The 16,243-nt window shown below is 47.7% G+C and overlaps 1 protein-coding gene across 1 annotated transcript; it reads left to right on the forward strand.

Annotated features, from left to right (window-relative positions):
• Positions 1-1,239: 1,239 nt before the first annotated feature.
• Positions 1,240-15,518, forward strand: CLDN15 (claudin 15). Its single transcript, XM_081835534.1, has 5 exons — positions 1,240-1,642; positions 10,134-10,298; positions 12,254-12,335; positions 13,301-13,411; positions 14,571-15,518. The coding sequence occupies exons 1-5, from the start codon at positions 1,426-1,428 to the stop codon at positions 14,692-14,694; spliced, it is 699 nt and encodes a 232-aa protein (XP_081691660.1). The 5' UTR covers positions 1,240-1,425; the 3' UTR covers positions 14,695-15,518.
• The last annotated feature ends 725 nt before the right edge of the window (positions 15,519-16,243 follow it).

Genomic DNA, 16,243 nt, shown 5'->3' on the forward strand with positions numbered 1-16,243 from the left:
CTGGATCAGCTACAGTAAGCCCACAATTTATTTGGGGATTATGTTTCGGGATCAGGCCAAAAGCCAAAATCACATATAGTGAAAACACATTGGGTTCAATGGCAGGCGGGATTGCCAAACTCCCTTTTTCCTGGACACACCCACCCTCTTTCTGCCCTCTTTTAACTGTTTTAAATTTTTATTTTGCCAAGTGCGCCAAAATCTGAATGCTCACATGTTACGTTGTGGTCTTCCTGCATCTCAGGAGCAGGGCACCATTTCCAACCTGAGGGACACATATACGTACTCATGTGCAACCATTCTGGGAACACGTGTCAGTGGCGAACAGGATGAGAGGTAAAAAAAAAGTGGGCAGACCCAGAGGCAAAGCGTGACTCTCACCTTTGTACCGTAGGCTATACCTGCAAGGACACATCTCGCCTCCATACTCTTCACCGGAGTTCGAGGATGCGCTCCAGAATTTAATGACTCCCCCCGCATAGAACCCTTAAAAATACTACTGTTCCCAGGATGCTTTTGAGACCCCCCCCAAGGGCTTTAAATGTGCGTTCAGCGTTTTCAGTAAGCCTCGTGCCGCAGTCCTGCGCGCCCTAACCAAGGAGGAAGCTCCGTGGAATACAATGCAATTCGATTGTCCAATATACAGTATATTGTGCAACCGGCACAGCGGACTCTGCGTGTGGCCGGATCCAGGAGCGTTGACTCATCCCAGTGTCTCACACACAAAGGATGTCCGTCTCGGGTTGTTAAATTTAGCAGGACAGGTAGCGCAACTGTCCAATATTAACGGGACTCTCTCGTCCAAGGGGTCGCTCCGCTCCGCGCGCCGGATCTTCATCACCCTCCCACGCCTTTCCCGGACCTGAAAGAAGACTGGGGGCGTTCTTGGGTGCCTGTGCAAGTCTGTGACACACACGTAGCGCCTTACATCTCCCGCCTCCCCCCCCCCCCAATTACAAAAAGGAGCGTTGCCCGAGCAGATACGCGATCGTGGTGCCCGATCCTGCGAGCGCATTCGAACATCTGGAGAGAAAGTGTGTGGGTGGGAGGGAGGGGGGAAACTTTCACTGCGGCTCCACCCCCGCTATTCTCCCCACCCGAAAAGCACCTGCCTTCTTGATCCCTCCTCCCCATGCCTCTTAGAGGGGGGTGGACTTTGGTCCAGATCCTGACGTCACTTGGAGGGGGGGGCTGCCTCTGCCTTTACCTGCCAGCCCGCGCAGTTTCCGAGTCCAAAGGAAACCTCGACGAAGGGTGTCTCGTCTGCAGCCGCGCGTCTTCGCCGTCGGGGCTTCTCCCTTTTGCCTGCCTGCTTGCCAGACCACCCACCCCTCTCCGCCCGGTTCTCGCCATCCCATAATCTGCCTTGGCCATCGCCATCCTCCTCTCGTCGTCGTCCTCCTCCTCCTCCTCCTCTCCATCACCATGTCTGTGATGCTGGAGACCGTCGGTTTTTTCATGGCGACCATCGGCTGCGGGATGTTGGGGATCACGCTCTTCAACAGCTACTGGAGGGTCTCCACCATCTCCGGCAACGTCATCACCACCTCCACCATCTTCGAGAACCTGTGGCAGAGCTGCGCCACCGACTCCACCGGCGTCTACAACTGCTGGGAGTTTCAGTCTCTGCTGGAGCTGCCAGGTGAGCGCAGGGGAGGGAAAGCGGCGGAGGGGTCCTCGGATCTCGCAGGACAGGAAGGCAGGTTGGCATCCATGCATAAGGGAAGTGGGAAGGCGAGGGGCAGCCGGGGGACATCGACTGGCCATGGGAATGAGAGCGAATGCCCATGGGAGTAGATCAGGTGGCCATGGGAAGGGCAGTGAATGCTCATGGGAATGACACCAGGTGGCCATGGGAATGACACCAGGTGGCCAAGGGAATGACACCAGGTGGCCATGGGAAGGGCAGTGAATGCTCATGGGAATGACACCAGGTGGCCATGGGAAAGACACCAGGTGGCCAAGGGAATGACACCAGGTGGCCATGGGAAGGGCAGTGAATGCTCATGGGAATGACACCAGGTGGCCATGGGAAAGACACCAGGTGGCCAAGGGAATGACACCAGGTGGCCATGGGAAGGGCAGTGAATGCTCATGGGAATGACACCAGGTGGCCATGGGAATGACACCAGGTGGCCAAGGGAATGACACCAGGTGGCCATGGGAAAGACAGTGAATGCCCATGGGAATGGCACCGGGTGGCCATGCGACTGCCCATGGGAATGACACCAGGTGGCCATGGGAATGCCCATGGGAATGGCACCAGGTGGCCATGGGAATGGCAGTGAATGCCCATGGGAATGACACCAGGTGGCCATGGGAATGACACCAGGTGGCCATGGGAGTGAATCAGGTGGCCATGGGAATGACATGTGTTGTCTATGGGAAGGACACTATATGACATACGAACCCCAGAAGCGCTTGCTGCAGGCATAGGCAGACTTGGCCCTCCAGATGTTTTGGGACTACAACTCCCATCATCCCTGACCACTGGTCTTGTTAGCTAGGGATGATGGGAGTTGTAGTCCCAAAACATCTGGAGGGGCGAGTTTGCCTATGCCTGGCTTGCTGGATTAAGCCAATGGCCTGTCTAGCCCAGCATCCTGTTCTCCCAGTGGCCAACCAGATGCCTGTGGTAAACCAGCAAACAGGATTCAAGCACAACAACATTCTCTCCCCCTATGGTTTCTAGTGACTGGTTTTCAGAAGCATTCTTGCCTGCAGCTGTAGAGGCGGCAGAGTTTACCATCCTGGCTAGGAGCCATTGACAGTCCTCTCCTCCATGTTTTCTGTCGAATCCTCTTTTTACACCACCTTGGTTGGCCATCGCTGCCTCCTGTGGCAAGGAGTTCCTTAGATTAACAAAGTGCAAAGTGCTTTCACGGTGGCCAGTGGTAGCCATGGAGAATGATTCCGAGTGGCCATGGGAATGGCACCAAGGGGTCATGGAAATGGCTCCAAATGGCAGCTGCATTTGCTCCTGTTTGGGCATCCCAGAATAGTTTCTTCTCTACCCACTTCCACCCACGCACAGGCTCCAGTCTATTTTCCTACTGGGCAGCTCTTAGTAGGCATCAGGTGGGTTTCTGGGCAAAACCCACCCAGGCAGAGTCCCTTCCCATTGAACCTGTTGCAGCAAATTCCTAAGAGATCCCTTCTCTTTACCCTTTTCCTCCAGGCTGGATCTCTCGCCTTTACATTCGTTTCTGGAAAAGTGGGGTGAAGGGGGACCACACTTGTTACACCACCTGCTTGCGGCAGCTGGGATGCCACCCCAAAGGAGTGCTAGCTGGGTATATTTAAGTCCTTTGCCCATACTCAGAGGTGCTTTGTTATTAGTTTGCATATTGTATGGCGAATCTAGAGAAGAGCTCGCCGAAGGCTGCCAGAAAGGGTGATCCAGAATTTTAAACTCTGCCCCGGGATAAACTGCCAAGTCAGCATGCCCTATGTATTATACTAGCTTATATAACCAACAGCCAGTCGGACCTTTCAGCCTGCATGCAAAAGCCATGACAGAAGTTCCTCTGAGCATGTGCCGAGCAATCTCCTTTTCCCATTAGATATGGCTTCGATGCAGGCTTGAAACCTTCTGTTACATCTTTCTGCCCAGATTCTCCCGGATCTTGAATAGTTGCAGACAGGCAGAAATTCAACAGATGTAGCTTCCGTCAGCATCGAGCTAAGGCAGCGCTACAAAGAGTTTCCCACGTGGAATTTCTGCGGAAGAGACAATCTGGGATTGTCCCTTTCCCAACTAAGCACTGTTGGGCGGTTGGGGGGGGGGTGCGATATGGGTACAGTACCTGTTCGTTGACCATGATGGAATTAGACTTCTGTGTCAAAAAAAACCACACAGTCCTGAAGCGTGCGACATTTTGACGCAGTGTTCTGGGGCATGTGCAGAGTGCTTTTCTCTCTCCGCATCCCTACACATCTGGGGTTTGGGGGAAGCGCTTCTGTCTTAGAGGGCGTGAAAGAAAAAAAAAGATGCCGATATGAGCGTTTCTCCTAAGGCCCTGCAGGGGGCAGCGATGAGCAGTGAAATGATCTCCGATAGGAAAATGTAACTATAAAGAGAATAAACTGCCTTTTGGCTGCAACTGTCACCTCATACGCCAAACGGGGTTGTTGTGTTAGTCTGCATCCTGGAAGGTTGTTTGCAGAACGGTTCTGCTAGCTGCAAACGTTCAGATCAGCTGTGTATCTGCTGGCACGTGGGGAAGGTAACATCATGGAAAAAACCCAAAACAAAAACCGTCCTTTCAAGGGGGGAAAAAGGGGGCTGGCGACTGTGCGCAAACCGAGGTTGCCAACTGCTCCCACAGCTGTGCTTTTAACCGCAGCTCGATGCAGGGCGTGGCGCGTACTGTGCGCGAATTGCCACCGATGCTTGTGATCTCTCCAAACCGCTGCAGGCTGCTGTCTGCTAGGTGTATTCAGTTGCTCTGCCTGTGACCATTCCCTCTGTTTCCGATGTCCAGGCTTTGAGTGCCGTCGGTTATGTAGCCGAAATGGAACTTCCCTGCGCAAGGGGGATCCATCACAGGCAGCCTTAGAAGAACCCTAAAGTCTGCGGATATGTAGAACGCTTTAGGAGTGGGGCGGGACTAAGGGAGAGAACTCCCCGCCCCCAAAAAGAGCTTCTGCCCAATCAGAACTGATCAAACCTGGTGGCCGCAGAGAGGGATGGAATGGAGTAACTTGGGAAAGGGCATGGCTGGCTGGCTTGCATCATGAACAGGAGCGTTTCAACAGCCACCGCTTTGTTGTGCTTTACTAATATAAAAGCAACTTTGAGAGGAGGCAATTGGTAGTACAGTGGTACCTTGGGTTAAGAACTTAATTCGTTCCGGAGGTCGGTACTTAACCTGAAACTGTTCTTAACCTGAAGCACCACTTTAACTAATGGGGCCTCCTGCTGCCGCCGCGCCGCCAGAACACGATTTCTGTTCTCCACTTGAAGCAAAGTTCTAAACCTGAAGCACTATTTCTGGGTTAGCTGAGTATGTAACCTGAAGCGTATGTAACCTGAGGTACCACTGTAGATGGTCCTGTGCAGGTAGGAATGGAACAATCTGGCCATGTTGCTTTCTCTCAGCATCTCGGTCCCCCCCCCCTTCTAATCTTTACGCTGAGATACAGAGTGGTGTAGTGGCTGGGCAACCTTACGCCAGTCAGCCACTCTCAACCTACCTTACAGGGTTGTTGTAAATGACAGAGTGGAGAGGACCTTTTACACCACGCTGAGCTCCTTGAGAAAAGACAGGATCTAAATGTAATAATAATAATAATATTTTTAAAATCAGTTATTTACACCAGCTTGTGATTTGTTTGTTTATTTTTAAATCACTCATGAAAATTCACTAGAATTCTTAGTGTGAATTTATCCTAACACTTTTTTTGCATGCAATTTCGTTTAACATACCCCCCAAAATTAAAAAAAAATCTGTCATTTTTGCAAAGCAATTCTCTAGCAGAATGCATTTGTATATGTTAGGCTCACAAATACATTTGAATAGGTTGTTTTCACTTATAAATGAATTCTCGTGCACGCTTCACTCTGGTGTTTGCATTTTTGTACACATTGCCAAGCTGAAGATCTGCCATGCCAAACTCACAGAAGTGTGAATTTTGAAGGATGGCTCACGGCTGTGTTTTGGTTCGCCTTTTCTCTTTGAGAATGTGAATTAGGTAGGTTCCCCTTTAAATGCCAATGGGATCAAATTTCCCTTCCTATCTTTAGATGCAGGTCAGTGGGAGGGGGACAATCAATTGGAGGAGGCTTTGAGGTCTTCTTTGCCAGAATCCCTCCTTCTCCTGGGATCTGTTCCCGCTGGGTCATCAATCACCCCATCATGAGCAGGAACAGGCTCAGCTGGAAGACATTTTGCTGCCTTGGGCAAAGGACAAGCTGGTCCTCCTCGTGCCTCCAACATCCTCCATGTCACATAAAGATGATGAGTAGCCTGGTACCTGAATATCACTGGCAAGAGGACAGCATCCTTCAGGGCACCTGAGGACAGCAGGACAGTTTTTAGGGAGTGCAGGACAGGCTGTGCGGCACACTTATCTCTCATCCTCCTTGCTAGGGAACAGCTAATCTGTCAATTTTGTTCTCTCTCAATGTTTCATTTTTCCAGTCTTCAAGTTCAGCTCTCTACATTTTGACATCCGTTACCAATTTTTAACTCTGCGAATAAATAAGTAAACTTAAATTCAGTCCAACTTCTTTTTAAAAGGTCTCATAAAAAAATCACCAGTGATTCCCACCCACCCAATATACTGTACACATTTTTGTCTGTGGTTTTGCCTACTACAGTGGTACCTTAGTTCTCAAACTTAATCCGTTCCAGAAGTCCGTTCCAAAATCAAAGCATTCCAAAACCAAGGCGTGCTTTCCCATAGAAAGTAAAGCAAAACAGATTAATCCTTCCAGACTTTTAAAAACAACCCCAAAACAGCAATTTAACATGAATTTACTATCTAACGAAACTATTGACCCATAAAATGAAAGCAACAAACAATGTACTGTACTATAAAATAAATAAGGCAGTATTGTAGATGATAAAAATTAAAATTATTTTTTCTTCTTACCTGCACTGATGATAGTCATTGTTTGGGAGAGGGCACTCCCAAAATCAATAGCAAAAACAAAAACACCAAACTTAATTCGTTCCGGAAGTCTGTTTGACTTCCGAAATGTTTGAAACCCAAGGTGCAGCTTGTGATTGGTGCAGGTGCCCTGGAAACAATAGCCAACAGTCACATTGAATGTTCAGCTTCAAAAAAATGTTCAAAAACTGGAACACTTACTTCCAGGTTTTCAGTGTTTGAGAACCAAGGCGTTTGAGAACCAAGGTACCACTATATATACATTTTTGCCAGCACTTTCCACTAATAATAAACTTTTTTTTCCCATGCTATTTTCATGAATACAACATGCCTTTTTTCATGCATACATCACCCTGGTGCATTTTGTACACATTACTGGGATGGAGAACGGCACTGCAAAATTCAGAGAGGTGCAAACGGAAAGTTTGGCTTCCCTCTTCAGCTCAGTTGGAGTTTATTGAGCTGCGGGAGTCATTGGTACTTGGCCTATGTGTGAGTCAGCGTGTTTGCCACAGGAAAGAAGGGTGGGTGGAGGTGGGAAGAAAGAGATTTCAACACCCGGACAATGAACTGAGGCAGGACTGATGGCCACAGAGCTGTCCTCAGATTGGCAGACAGGAGAGTCTGGGCCAAAAAGGATGTGAGCGGGGAATGGCAGAACCTGTTTCTGACTTCCCTGTTTATTCTCTGAGACACACCTCCTCTGGCACAATCGTCTCCCCTACCACCCTTCAGCAAAGATCTGGAATTGAAGCAGAAAGTGTGATGGAGGAAGAGGAGTACAGATCTCCTATAGCAACAGAGTGAGATGTGTGACAATGCTGGACAAGGATTCAGAGAATAATAATAATAATAATAATAATAATAATAATAATAATAATAATAATATATTTATACCCCACCCATTTGGCTGGGTTTCTCCAGCCACTCTGGGAGGCTTCCAACAAAATATTAAAATACAATAGTCTGTTAAACATTAAAAGCTTCCCTAAACAGGGCTGCCTTCAGATGTCTTCTAAAAGTCTGGTAGTTGTTCTTCTCTTTGACATCTGGTGGGAGGGTGTTCCACAGGGCGGGTGCCACTACCGAGAAGGCCCTCTGCCTGGTTCCCTGTAACTTGGCTTCTTGCAGTGAGAGAACTGCTAGAAGGCCCTCAGCGCTGGACCTCAGAGTGATGGGGGTGGAAACACTCCTTCAGGTATACTGGACCGAGGCCGTTTGGGTAGTGGACAATCCACATGTTCCAGCTGTTCCTTTCTTACCAGGGAGAGTCTGTGTTGTTCCTGGGGGGCTTTTCAGCAGGGAACTTGTCTGCTGCAAATTATTGCCCACATTTTTAAAAGTCATTGCCTTCATAAGCGTAGTAGCCAGGATTTATGTTGGGACACCCTCCTGTCGCCATCCTCTGTCTGGTTCTGTCTAGCAGATTCAGAATGAAATGTCTCAGCAGCAGTTGTTTCAAATTACTTTCTTTTGAACCCAAGGGCTCAGAAAAAGCTGTCAAAATCTTTGTACCATTTCTATTTTTAATTTTTCTTGAAATTCTTTTAAAATTAATTTTCAATTACAATAATCCAATAAAAGGCTAATTATAACAATGCCAGATTATAATACCATTAATAATGCCAATCATTCCAAAGCCAAATTATACAATTTAGGTGGCCCCCTTCATGCTAGAGTTGATGATTTGATGATTTGCTATATTTTTGCATTCCAAAATCTTATAAATTTCCATTATACTCCAGTCAGAATAACAAACCCTTATACCACAACTGCAGTTTTAACGACTTCTATCCGCATTAACACATTAAATGATTTATAGTCCCACAGGTGAAGCATTCAAACTCTCTCTTTGTTCTTCTTGTGTGTGGCAATTATTCTGTCCATGATGTTTCTGCCTCAATTTCTACTTTTAGTTAAGTATTTTTATATATTTACTTGATTACAGCTGCCTCCCCCCACCCCCACCCCGGCTACACCCATGTTTGCCTTCTTAAAATGTAAATGTTAGTTCCTTTTGGATAAACCTGAGTTTATTCTTTTTAAAAAGGAACTTTCCAAGTTCTGCTCTAGGGGGTGGTTTGAGATGACATCAGGCGGCCATCTTGTTTGAAACTAAAGCGAACCTGGGTCTGGTCTGTGCCCAGGGAACTGCACAATGTATCACCTTGGTTTTCCTGATGGAAGAAAGGCAGGATCAAAAAGCAAGAAGATCAATGGATAATTAAACCAAGGCCGGCTTTAACATGGAGCAAAACGAAGCAGTAGCATCGGGCAACAACTTCATGCACCCGGCTGCTATCTCTGTGTACCTTAAAAACACACACACACAAAAAGTGATATGCGGAAGGTCAAATGGTTAAAAATGGCATTTTAAAGAGCGATTGATTTGGCTTATTTGCTTGTGGGAAGCATTATCAACAGAGTTCAAACAGTCACACCCCCCACCCAAAGAAAAGGTAAAGGGATTTGTGGTTTTGGCATGCACACCTCGGTTTCATTGTTTATATGACAATAGCCCTCAGTGTGTGTATAGTGTGTCTGTGTGTGAGAGAGAGCTATACTACTGGGCAGAACCACAGGTGTGAAAAACTTCAAATGACACCTTTGCTTTACTCCAAAAGCTACCTTTCCGGAACTTGAGGTTAATACCATGTCCAGGGGGTGGGGGGAAGCAGAAAAAAATATAACGGGATTGTTTTGCCATGTTTTGTGTTACAAATTTCAATTACCGATGTTTTCCTATGTTCCAAAGGAATTGCTTTATTGCGTATTTTAGTTACCTATAGGTTTTTATAATTGATTCTATACTTGCAAACTGCTAGAGCAATACTTGGAGGTGTTGATGATGTGGGTCAGTCAACTAACGCTGAATCCCAAACAGACAGAGGTGTTAGGCGACCCGAATTCTCACATCCAGGAGGTGGGAAGATGGCTCTTTTTGGACTGAGATGACTTGGCCACTGAACTCCACGCTCTGGTAACTTCCAGATCGGATTATTGCAGTGCACTCTGCGTGGGTCCGCCTTTGAAGAGCTCTTCAATTGCTCCAAAGTGCAGCAGCCAGATTACTGTGTTTAGGGCTTGCATGTTTAGAACTCATTCCTGTTTAAAAACAGCTGCACTTTGAGCAATTGTGAGGCCCGATTCAAGGTGCTCACATTAGTATTTAAAGCCCCAATAACCTAGAGACTACCTCCTTCCCTACAGAACCTAAGATCGGAGGAGCATGAGGCTCTCAATCTCTGGGTTGTGGGTTCGAGCCCCATGTTGGGCAAAAGATTCCTGCATTGCAGGGGGTTGGACTTGATGACCCCGCTGTCCCTTCCAACTCTATGATTCTGTGACCCTCTCATTTGTTCCACCACCCTCAGAAGTTCGGATGGTGGCTGTGGCCCTGGAGTGTGTGCTCTCTGTGGCAGCTCCTGAGTTGGGAAACTCAAACCCAAATTTCAGGGATGTGTTGGAAAGTTCTGCCTGGGTCAACACTGACCAGCTTTTTCGCTATTCCTCTCCAGCTTACCTGCAGGCATCCCGAGCTCTCATGATCAGTGCGTTGGTGCTGGGCTTCTTGGGGATCCTGTGCGGCATGTTGGGTCTGCAGTGCACCAAGGTGGCAGAGGGGAACCCCAACATCAAGGCAAAGATGGCTGCTCTCGCGGGCTGCATGTTCATCTTGGCTGGTAAGTGGAGCGAAAAGAGGGAGCCTTACGACTGTTGACCAAGACGGAAATTACTTGCTGAGCAATGTTTCTGGATTCAAAGCTGGAGATTGTTTATAAGCCTTTTGGTTGGAGTGGGGAACCTCTCTTATCTGGTACTGGGCATTCTGCCCCCTGGACATACCCCTCTCTTCAGGCCACACCCACTTAGCAGCCCTACTTACTGTCAGGATGCTGTCAGCGGCTCCTAGCTGGTTGCCCAGGAAAGTATAAATACAAGGAATAGTTTTTTACCATCCTTTTTTATTTCAGTCTTCAGAGAGAGAGGCTATAGAACCCATCCTGTTGGATGATGACATTGTCCTGAATTAATCTCTCTCATTTCCTCGTTCGTCATTCTCATCATCTTCTCTATGGGTGCCTCTGTCTTTGAGCTCTTTGCTCTCCTACTTTTAAGGCTCGCCAGGTTCTGGGCGATGGAGGGTCTGGAATGCTTTCTAATAACAACATGTCAGCCAGGTGTTGCTCTGGCTCTCCCATGATTTCCCAGCTTTCCTCCTCATCTGCCTCTGAGCTGTGACCTCCCTCAAACCCCTGCTGTAAATCTATGCTGTCTTCCTCTTCCTCCTCCCTGTTAAGGTCAGGATGGGGAGGTGGTCTTCACCATTCCTCCCCTGCCCAGTCCCGGACACTTAGATATCCTTCCCAGAATGTTTTTGCTTGGGTGCAATGGTCATTGAATTCTGACAAGGCCTCTCGCTTGCTTGGATAGAGAAAAAGGAGGGGGAGGGTATGAACATTATGTACAGTTACAGATAGGTAGCCGTGTTGGTCTGCCATGGTCAAAACAAAATAAAAAAATTCCTTCCAGTAGCACCTTAAAGACCAACTGAGTTAGTTCTAGGTATGAGCTTTCGTGTGCATGCACACTTCTTCAGATACACTGAAACAGAAGTCACCGGACTATATAGAAAGGTCCGGTGACTTCTGTTTCAGTGTATCTGAAGAAGTGTGCATGCACACGAAAGCTCATACCTAGAACTAACTCAGTTGGTCTTTAAGGTGCTACTGGAAGGAATTTTTTTATTTTGTTTTAACATTATGTACAGATATTATTTATTTGTGTAGCTGAAGCCATTGCAAAAAAACACAAAATACACAAAACAGAATTAAATACATTACACAGCCAAACTATTTCTTAAAACCAGGCATTCTGTCATAAGATTCTGCTGCTCGGAAGCATTTTAACTATCAACCCTACAAACTTTTCTCCCTAAAATTGCTGCTCTAAAGGCAAAAGAAGTGCTGTGTGCACAGAGGGGTGTGTGGAGGAACTAGCCAACTGTAAGAAGCTAGATGCAAAATTGACATCAGCTGCTCATGCCCATTTTTTCCTTTGGCTCCACCCAACATTGCCATGTGTCTCTTGGAAGGTCCAACAGATGGGAACCTGGCCCTCCGTCTGCTTGGGGTCTCCCAGCGGCACAGGAGACACAGAACAAGCAGGGAAGGTTGTCGTTATTTTATCTCCTGCCACATCGGGAGATTTAATAAAACTGGGGAAGGAACCTTTCTCAGCCTGAGGGCCTCACCTCATTAATAAACAATGTTGTGGGGACCATATGCCCAGCCACACAAACACCAGAAGTTTCTACATACATGGATGTGTTTACACACCCACACCCACACACCTCCATCTGGGCATCATCACAGTTCAGGGACACATTCCAGCCTTGCAAAAACATTAAAGGAGGGTGCACAGCAAGGCTGTGACTTGTGGAGGATCTCAAGGGCCAGACTGAAGAAACTTAAGGGCCGCATTTGACCCCTGGTTCTTTCCCAAGTAAGTCTTGTCCTCCTCTGCTGGTGATTGTTGACAGTCTGCTTGAGCTACCAAAAGCATCCCTCTTTAGTACGCAGAGATGTGCCAGGGCTTCGTCCTGTCCTAAACAACCTTTCTTTTTCTCCTTGCTCAGGTATCTGTGGGATGGTGACCATCTCCTGGTATGCCTTCAATATTACCCGGGATTTCTTTAACCCCCTCTTCGTCGGCACAAAGTAAGTCTGCCAAGCGGCAGGAGGGGGTGGGGTGGGGTGTCAGATCAAAGGACCCCGAACAACAATGAAACAGGGGAAGAGAAGCAGGGCTTCTTTCTAGACTGTCTTAATGACTGGGTCTTTCTTTACAATGACTTTGCTGTCATATATAAAATATTTAAATACAGTGGTGCCTCGCAAGACGAAAAGAATCCGTTCAGCGAGTCTCTTCGTCTAGCGGTTTTTTCGTCTTGCGAAGCAAGCCCATTGACGGCTTAGCGGATTAGCGCTATTAGCAGCTTTTAGCGGCTTAGAAAAAGGGGGGGGAAAGGAAAACCCCCCCGCAGGAACTCGCAAGACATTTTCGTCTTGCAAAGCAAGCCCATAGGAAATTCATTTTGCGAAGCACCTCCAAAACGGAAAACTCTTTCGTCTATCGAGTTTTCTGTCTTGCGAGGCATTCGTCTTGCGGGGCACCCCTGTAAATTAGCATTAGCATTAGCAGACTTCAAGAACACATTTCACCCAGGCAAAAGCATTTAGGGTGCCTTGCGGGACCAGGGAGGGGGTGTGGCCTGAGTCTCATGGGCCAATTAGAGAGGACTGGCTGGGCTGCATTTGGCCCCTGGGCCTGCAGTTCCTGACCCCTGTTTTACAGGACATGCCCTTGACTGCTTTTGCGTATTGTAAGAGTTGAGGGTAAAGAGTTTTATTATCCACATAGTTTAGTTGACCTCAGCACAGGGTGCCTCTTGCCTTGCAGATGGCGTTGGACTACAACTCCCAACATCCCTGACCCTTGGGCTTGCTGGCCGCAGGGGCAGATGAGATTGGGAGTCCAACCACATCATCACTGGCATGCCATGTTTTTTGCAAACATGTTTTTTCCCCCATGTTTGCTTTTGCAAACTGAATTCCTTTTGGATGACAAAATGTGATGAAAGGATTTTAACCAAGATTCCTTTGGGATGGTTTCCAACGTGCAGGTATGAAATTGGACCTGCCCTCTACCTGGGCTGGAGCGCCTCGCTGCTTGTGATAATTGGAGGAGGATGCCTGTTCAGTTCGTGTAAGACCCATTTGTCCCAGGACAAAAGGTGAGAGCAGTGCTGGCTCCAAACTTTTTGTGGGGTGGGTAAAGGGACTTGTGCCTTCCTCCCTTTCCCCCTCTGGGTCCTAGCTGAAGGACCAGGTGCGCAGCCTGGGAGTCATTTTGGACTCACAGTTGTCCATGGAGGCGCAGGTCAATTCTGTGTACAAGGCAGCTGTCTACCAGCTCCATCTGGTACGCAGGCTGAGACCCTACTTGCCCGCAAACTGTCTCGCCAGAGTGGTGCATGCTCTAGTTATCTCCCACTTGTACTACTGCAATGCGCTCTACGTGGGGCTACCTTTGAATGTGACCTGGAAACTGCATCTAATTCAGAATGTGGCAGCTAGACTGGTGACTGGGAGTGGTCGCTGAGACTATATAACACTGGTCCTAAAAGACCTACATTGGCTGTCAGTACATTTCCGAGCACAATTCAAAGTGTTGGTGTTGACCTTTAAAGCCCTAAACGGCCTTGGCCTGGTATACCTGAAGGAGCGTCTTCACCCCCATTGTTCTGCCCGGACACTGAGGTCCAGCTCGGAGGGCCTTTTGGCGGTTGCCTCACTATGTGAAGTGAGGTTACAGGGAACCAGGCAGAGGGCCTTCTCGGTGGTGGCGCCCACCCATCAGATGTCAAGGAAATAAACAACTACCTGATTTTTGGAAGACATCTGAAGGCAGCCCTGTTTAGGGAAGCTTTTAATGTTTGATGTTTTATTGTGTTTTTAATATCCTGTTGGGAGCCACCCAGAGTGGCTGTGGAGGCCTGGCCAGATAGATGGGGTATAAGTAATAAATTATTATTATTATTATCCAGAAAGAAAATGGAAGGCAATGAGAGGTTGTCATGACTTCCTGCCTTATGGCTATTTGTCCATCTAGCTTAGAATTGTCTTCTCCAGGGACAGGGAGCCTGGGTACCTCCAGAGGTTGCTGGACTCCAACTCCCATCAGCTCCAGCCAGCATGACCTATGGTCAGGGATGATGGCAGTTGTAGTCTCACAAATCAATGGAAGGCCACAGGTTCCCTTATAAAGTGGGATGGTTTTGAAAGCAGCAAGAAAAGGGGTGGGGGCAATTCTGAGAGGAAGCAACAAGGCCGAAGCCACGTCAAAATTTACCGAATCGTAACCCCCCAACATCTGTTTTTGTGTCTTCACAGCTACACTTATCCATACAAGGCCCCCAAGAGTGTCCTGTCGGCCCCCACCAACACAGCCCCTCGCCCCCGCAGGGAGTCTAATGCCAGCAGCAACGGAAAGTATGGGAAGAACGCTTACGTCTAAGCCTTTGCAGTGGGGTGACCACTCCTTTCTGTTTGCATTTTTCCAAAAGAGACGTTTTCAGATGCTTTCCTGGTTGCACAGGAACCCAAAGGCTTTTTTTACGGAGCTCACAAACCTTGGTAGGAAGGGCTCTCTTTCTCTCTCATATCCCATTCTCTGCTCCAATTCCTTTGGACATTTCTGGTGATGATGATGGTAATAGGAACTGGACAAAGACAGTGAATCCACAACGACCCTGGAAAATGCTGCATGGTGTTCAGTTCTTCAATGCGGAGGAGAGCTGTCTACATATAATGATTTTGCCTTCCTTCTCCTCTGAATGGAGACGGTTCCCTGTTGGTCAGTTAATACTGGCTTGCTAGGTTTTGGCTAGCGTGTCGTCGGGAGTAGATGGCTTCTTAAAACGACAGAGGCAGGGGATGAAATCAGACCATTTCTCTTGGGAGAAATAACTTCTCGTCTGTTCCAGACATTTGCACAGGTCATATGCGCTTGGTGATAGGGAGAGAGGCCAAACAAAGATTTTGAACGTGCTCAGAGGAAATGGTTTTTATCATTACTTCCTACAGCCCAAAGCGCCAAATACTTGGATTGGATTCTGTATGGGGAAAGAAGTAGTCTGAACTTAAATTCACTTGTCAATAGCAACAAAATAGTATTTTCTGTAGGTTTTGTGCCCCCTACCTCTGCACACCCCGACAACACCCAGTTGAGTTTGCTGGATGGGGGGTGGGAAATGGTATTGAATCGGGATGACAGTACTGAATAAGGCTTGCTGAAACAGAATAGGATTGCTTCGAGGATTCGTAAGACAAACTTTTAAGATGTGGACATCCACTCCCATCAGCCCCAGCCAGCTTGTTCTGGGATAATGGGAAGTCCAACCATAGACAGAAGACCTCAGATTCTCACTCCCTGAAGTAGCAAAGTGGCTTCAAATGTCAAAAAACCTATAGACATCCTGTAGAAATTTAAGCTTTTGCAAGAACTATCAGGTCTTGTGTTGTAAAGCAAACCAGGGTTGCTTCTGTATCTCATCCCTCTCTTACTAGCCTTAGGGTTTTTTGATTGCCCTTTTGTATTTGAAGATGGGGATCAGTTAGATCAAAAGATCCAGTGCTTTGTCATCATTCATCAAGCATGGCATTGGATGTATATATTATCTCCAGCAATTCACAGCTGAAAATACAGTTTTAGGTACTTTCTGGTTCCGCTAGGAGTCTCTCCCCCGCCCAATTACTACCTACTGCTTAGAGCACACCTCTGCTGCCACCTATCAGATTAGCGCTAGCTGCTATGCCCTGGTTTATTCCACAGCAGCCTCTCCCACTCTGGTGCTCTCCAGATGTGGTTGAACTACAACTCCCATCTTCCCTGATTGCTGGCCATGATGGCTGGAGCTGACCAGAGATGAGAGTCCAGCGTCATTTGAAGGCCATCAGGTTAGGGAAAGTGGCTCCACAGCAGGGGTCAATGTTATAATCTCTGCAGAGTTACAAATCACCCTGTGAAAGGCACAGCAACACGGGCTGGTTGAAAAGTTGGCACC

This window comes from Podarcis erhardii, assembly GCF_964252035.2.
Source record: "Podarcis erhardii genome assembly, chromosome: 13".
Taxonomy (NCBI): domain Eukaryota; kingdom Metazoa; phylum Chordata; class Lepidosauria; order Squamata; family Lacertidae; genus Podarcis; species Podarcis erhardii.

Coding starts and splice junctions, on each gene's coding strand:
- CLDN15 (XM_081835534.1), top strand. CDS start 1,426: ATGTCTGTGATGCTGGAGACCGTCGGTTTTTTCATGGCGACCATCGGC. Junction 1,643..10,133: donor GTCTCTGCTGGAGCTGCCAG/GTGAGCGCAGGG, acceptor ATTCCTCTCCAG/CTTACCTGCAGGCATCCCGA. Junction 10,299..12,253: donor CTGCATGTTCATCTTGGCTG/GTAAGTGGAGCG, acceptor CTCCTTGCTCAG/GTATCTGTGGGATGGTGACC.